This window comes from Chiloscyllium plagiosum, unplaced genomic scaffold, assembly GCF_037043375.1.
Source record: "Chiloscyllium plagiosum isolate Xiang-an unplaced genomic scaffold, Cpla_swu_hap1 HiC_scaffold_16, whole genome shotgun sequence".
Lineage (NCBI taxonomy): Eukaryota > Metazoa > Chordata > Chondrichthyes > Orectolobiformes > Hemiscylliidae > Chiloscyllium > Chiloscyllium plagiosum.
Window position 1 is genome coordinate 39,467,156 of NW_028270154.1, and position 6,000 is coordinate 39,473,155.

Below are 6,000 nucleotides of genomic sequence, written 5' to 3' on the forward strand. Positions count from 1 at the left end.
TTTTTCATTTTTATGTTGAGAGTGTGTCCATTTGCAACCTGTTTTAGTTTTTCTTGAGGGTGCTGCTGTTAAAGGTTGGTTGTATTTCAGCCACACTTCTGATCTACAGGCCATCCAATGCAGGGAGGGGCACAGGTCTAACAGCCTTCTTATGGCTTTGTTCCTGGATCTGGCCAAGATAGCCTTGAACAGATCCAAGCAGCAAGCTGATGAGGGACTCGTCATTTCTGACATTTTTCACAGTTATATCTGCACTCAGGTATCCCTGGAATAGCAACACATGGTGCTTTATTCAGTTTGAGAGTTGGGGAAACTCTTACTTTTTGTTTTAAACAAGTAGAGTGGGCTTTACTCTTAACCTGGTACTGCCCTCCGTCCCAGAAGTGTCTGATGGTGACAGTATTGGGGGGTGGTTGACTTTTCTGTTTGCATCCTTCATTTAAAAGAGTATAGGGTTGTTTTTCTGATTGGAGACTGGTGACTAGCAGTATGTCGCAAGGATTGATGCTGGATCCACTGCTTTTCGTCATTTACATAAATGATTTAAATGTGAACATAGGAGGTATGGTTAGTAAGTTTTCAGATGACACCAAATTGATAGTGTAGTGGACAGTGAAGAAGGTTATCTCACTGTACAATGGGACCTTGATCAGATGGGCTCATGGGCTGAGGAGTGGCAGATGGAATTTAATGTTGCATTTTGTTGAGGCAAACCAGGGCACGACTTATACAGTTTCTGGTTGGACCCTGGGGAATGTTGCTGAACAAAGAAACCTAGGGGTGCAAGTGCATACTTCCTTGAAAGTGTACTCTCAGGTAGACAGGGTGATGAAGGTGATATTTGGCACATTTGCCTTCATTAACCAATACATTGAGTATAGGAGTTGGGACGTCATGTTTCAGCTATAAAAGACATTGATGAGGCTACTTTTAGAATACTGCATGCATTCAATTATGTGAAAGGTGCTGTGAAACTTGAAAGGATTCAGAAAAGGTTTACAAGGATATTGCCAGGATTGGAGGGCTTGAACTACAGGGAGACTGAACAGGTTGGGCATTTTTTCTCTGGAGCATCGGAGGCCAAAGTGTAACCTTGGTTTATAAAATCATGAGGAGAATAGAGAAGTAAATAGTCAAGGTCTTTTTCCCAGGGTAGGGGAGTCCAAAACTAGAGGGCGTATTTTAAAAGGTGAGAGAGGAAGTTTCAAAATGGACCTGAGGGGCAACCTTTTCACGCAGAGGGTGGTGCATGTATGGAACGAGGTGGAGATGGGTACAATTACAACTTTTAAAAAGCCATCTGGCTGGGTTCATGAATAGCAAGAGTTCAGAGGAATATGGGACAAATGCTGACAAATGGGACGAGATTAGTTATCTGATTGGCATGGACGAGTTGGACCGAACCAAAAAAATGCCCATCCTATCCAGTCTCCCTATAGCTCAAGCCCTCCAATCCTGGCAATATCCTTGTAAATCTTCTGTGCTGTATGATTCCATGAAGCTGATCAAAGTAAAGCAGCAAAGTTCCATCGCTTTAAACAATTTAGTATTGGTTTCATTTCAAAAGATTTTTCCTCAACCTGTCTTCAAATTAATTGGCTGACACAAATATCCAGTTCTGATCAGAAAACTTCTGGGTTTGACTGTAGTTTAAAGATGGGTAGTATGGGCACCCCACAAATGTAAAATTCCCAGGGCACTTACAGTATTATGTCGCAGAATCTGAAAGTGGGCTTAAGCCATGGCCTTCAGCTTTTAATAATGCCACATCATTTTTATGATCACAAGGTTTTGGTAGTTAACTGCAAGTCATTTAGAGCTAAGAATTTTTGAGTGGCAACAAAATATCAGTTAATTTTGTTATGGAAGATAGGATCAAGCAATGAAATTGCAAGAAACCAATTGTATGCAGAAACAAGCTTAGTTTGAGATAGGTTTTGACTCACAACACTCAAATCATCTGCTCTGTGCAAAGTACACAAGGTAGCTGCTAAACAAAGTTTTTTTTAAACTGTTAGTAGCGTACATCATGTGCAGACATTCCCTAAATGTTAGTACAAAACGTTTGCACTTCATGTTTGCACTTGCTCAGCAGCACATAATAGGATCTTCAAGAGAAGGGTAAAAGAAAGATTTGCATTTATATTTACTTTTCAGAACAACTGGATGTCTCAAAGTGCTTTGGATGCAATTTAGTACTTGAAAAATCTGCAGTTGCTGTTATAATGCAGGAACATGATACCAATTTTGTGCAAAGTCCAGCAATGCAATAATGACCAAAATAGCCACAACTTTCATGGAAACCTATAGTACCAGGCAGCTCCATTGAAACAATGACAAAGTTTCAAAATGGATCTGAAAAGAGAACTGCTCTCAGAAATTACATGCCAACCATTTTTGTGATGAATGTAACTGTTGCTCAGCTCAGTTGCAAAGTGCACTTATGCCCTCTGAAGCTTCTCACTACAGTATATCTAAGGAAGCAAAGTCAATTTTGTGTGTCATGTCCAAACTTTACAGGCTGCTCAAATTTCTTTTTCAAATTCAATCTTCATTCAAAGATGAAAAACTATCAAAATATTTGATTTTGCTTATATTTAAAAGAGTTAAGAGTCAAAGAGTTAATTTCCTCAAGTGACTTCAGTGTTCGACAAAGGACAAAGTAGATGGAAGTGTCCAAACACTGACCTTCAAGAGAGATGGAAAAAAAAACAGCAAGTGACTTATGGCTGACTCCAACATATTCTGAAATTCTTATCAGTAACTTTCATTTTTGCTAAAGTTCCCAGACTGACAGTAACCATTTTCCAAGTCTCAAAAAAATTCAAAAGTTAGAAGGTTTAAGAAAGGCTAGATTGTTTTAACTCAAAGACAAATAGAGCAAGATAATACACTGCAAGTTAATTCAACATTTTTCACCCGAGGACAAAGCTAAAGTACACTAAATTATCCAGAAGAAATACAGTGAGCACAAGCTTACATTGTTTAAGGAGAAAGTGAAATCACACAATACCAGGTTATAGTCCAACAGGTTTATTTGGAGGCACTAGCTTTCAGAGTGCCACTCCTTCATCAGGAGGTTCAGAGCAGCACTCCAAAGGCTAGTGCTTCCAAATAAACCTGTTGGACTATAACCTGGTGTTGTGTGATTTTGCTTTGTCCACCCCAATCCAACACCAGCACCTCCAAGTCATTGTTAGAGAGCAAAGAGACAATATGCCACTTGACACAGCAGGTGAATCAAAGAAAGCAAATGTCAACCAGCCTGCGACTGAAAAGAAACATTTGATAATCTAATGCTACGTCAAGTAACAGCCGCAACACTGAAAAGTGATAATGAATATAGACATGTTGCCAAGCCTATACTGTAATTTTGAACATTATTGTTACACTTACTAAATGAAACCCAACTAATATGGATTAGGTGTGATAATAGCTATAACAGTTGTGAAAATTGAAATTATGCTAAGAAAATAATTTTATTATAAGTTATATCTTTCCCAAAACAGTCCTTAACTAGCATCTCTAGCTTCAACTCAATAGCGATTAGTTGCATTTCACAGAATGTTATAGTGATATTCTGTTTCTGACTTATTTAATGTGTCAATAATCAATCTGCTTTAGATATGCTTTGCATGATAATTTGAAATAAATAACTTCAGAATAATGGTAACAAGCGCAATGGCCTCATATGGTTAGCAGATTCTTATTTCTGCTCACTTGTCCACCTGTAGGAATGAGCTCAAAGAAGAGTCTGGGCACATGCCCAGTTTTACACATAACATACCATCCAGGCAAAAACACATCCAACAGGGTTATGTAAATTCCAGCCAATAGAAGGCAAAGGCAAGGAATTTATGATCTTTCTTTAGAAAACAGTGGATTAGCTTCGGTTGGAGTATTGAATCCAATGTTGAGCACCAAACTAGCAAGCATTGCAGAAGATGCAGAAAAGGTTTATCAGAATGGTGACAGAGTAAGAGATTTAAATTACGTGGATAGATTAGCAAACAAGGGGTCAGCATAAACTGTTCAGTGTTGGTAGAAAGGGTGACAAGCACAGGAATCCAATTTAGTGTGACTGACAACAGAACTGGTGGCAATATGAGGAAACTGTCATATGCATTAAGTGGTTAGGATCAGAATGCACTGCCTGCAGCTTTCAAAAGGGAACTGAATGTTTGAGAAAAAACATTTGTAGAGCTGAGAGAAAAAAGGCAGGTGAGTGGAATGAGTTGTATTACTCACAGCAAGCCAGCAGGAAACAATGGATCAAATGAATAACAGAATAACCTCCTTGTTTATTTTAACTATTCAGTGGATTATATCAACTGGAAAGTTCTGAAATAGTTAAATAAGTGAAATGTAACCCTACAGTTCTTCATTCAAATGAAGAATATGCTCCCTCAATCTCCAATCAATAAATTTCATTGAAACTAGCTGTTGGAAACAGGGCAATCAATATTTCACAACATTGTAAACATTTCAGCAAATGTAATCTTCAGAACTACAATTTATGGCAATGGTAAAATAACTTAAATTTTAAAAACTTACTTTTCATTGCCTGAATCAATGCTTTTCCATCTTTAATCAGATCTTTAATGAACTTATTTGTTTTTTCCAGCTCTGCTTCATGAGATTTGATTCTGTCCCGGAATTGTGGGCTGTCTAGGTAGCAATCACTGAACTCAAGTGCCGGTAGGCCCATGATTATCAATAAGGACTAAAAAAAAGCAGCAGAGGAAAGGTACCAGGATCCAAAGCAAAATGTTCCTCCAATCCTTCAAATGCTATTGCTGCACGGGTTTTCGACTGTAACAAATCGATTAAGTTATATCTCACTGAGCTCTCTGCCACTGCGTCTATCCCCGAACCCACATTCTCGCTCTGTTCCTGGATGCGGAGGTTCAGTAACACTGTTTAACCCTTTTCTCTGACTCTCCTTCCCAAAGTCGTCTCTTTTCCGTAGGAGGAGTTAATACCTCGCTCTCTTCGGGTTACTCTTTGATCCTCCGGAGTGCGGATGTATGTGGCTCTTCCTCTAACCAAGGTGACAGTCGGTTTCTCCCTCTCTGCCCCTGGAAAAATTACACAAGAATGCGTCCTTCTGGTGTGTTTTTGTGTACGTGTATATTAAGAGAGAAGGGAGACTGCCTTTCACTTAGTTATATCTATCGGTGTCTCTCTCCCTCCTCCGTGTGTTTCCCTGCTCCTAAATATATCTGTTTTTGTGTCTCTCCTCCTCCCTAACCGTGGTGGCTTCTTTCTCCCGGAGGGCTCGCGTTTTCGCCGGCCATAGACGGCTAAAAGTCTTGTATCTCGAGCGGAGCTGCACGACCTCTGGCAAGCGGCCGCTCTGCTCAATCCAGGCTGCGGTGGGATAGACTCGGCCGCCGCTTCCGATGGTTTCACATTTTCAATATTATCGGCGTCGCCGCCACCGCAGCGAAACTTCATGAAGGTTCCGCTCGCGCTTCCGTCAATCGGCCAACCTAACCTGATTACTATGGTTACGATTGACGGTTGGAGCGTCCAATCCTGAGAACAGACCAATCAGACATTCCGTTACACGGAGCAAGTTTGGTTGACCCCCTCCCCCGCGAGGGGGGGGGTTGGAAGGGGGTGGGGCTCGTGCTGATTTAAAGGCAAGTACTGCGCGAGGCGCGCGCCTTTATCTTAAAGGGATGGGTTAGGATTTTTTCACACGGATTGCCAAATGGGTTAGTTGTACAAGTCTCGGTTTTTAACAATATCGGTGTTATGACAGTGTTTAATATATTGCTATTTGGGACTTGGATTCCAAAGTAGAAGTGAAATAGTGATTTTTTTTTGTTTTCAGTTCTTTGAAGTGAATTATTTTAAAGGTTAGAAAATGCTTATTTTTAAACATTGGATCAGAACAGCGTTGCCAAGAACCCATGCAGCTTGAGCTAAGTGACTGGACAAGCTACCTGGTGAGATAAATCAGTAAAGACTGCTGAGTTCATTGCTTTTCGTCAT

General features: G+C 40.2%; 1 protein-coding gene across 9 annotated transcripts in view; it reads right to left on the reverse strand.

Annotated features, from left to right (window-relative positions):
• The window catches only part of LOC122556611 (rho GTPase-activating protein 26-like), a 304,349-nt gene extending 298,854 nt beyond the window's left edge, over positions 1 to 5,495 (reverse strand). For 8 of the 9 annotated variants that reach the window (XM_087995300.1, XM_087995299.1, XM_087995298.1 and 5 more), the window contains exon 1: positions 4,555 to 5,494. In XM_087995300.1, the coding sequence (XP_087851426.1) occupies positions 4,555 to 4,708 (154 nt within the window). In that variant the 5' untranslated portion in view covers positions 4,709 to 5,494. Of the gene's footprint in view, positions 1 to 4,554 lie in introns of all 9 variants that reach the window. The other variant, XM_087995295.1, reaches the window with a different exon arrangement.
• Between the last annotated feature and the right edge of the window lie 505 nt (positions 5,496 to 6,000).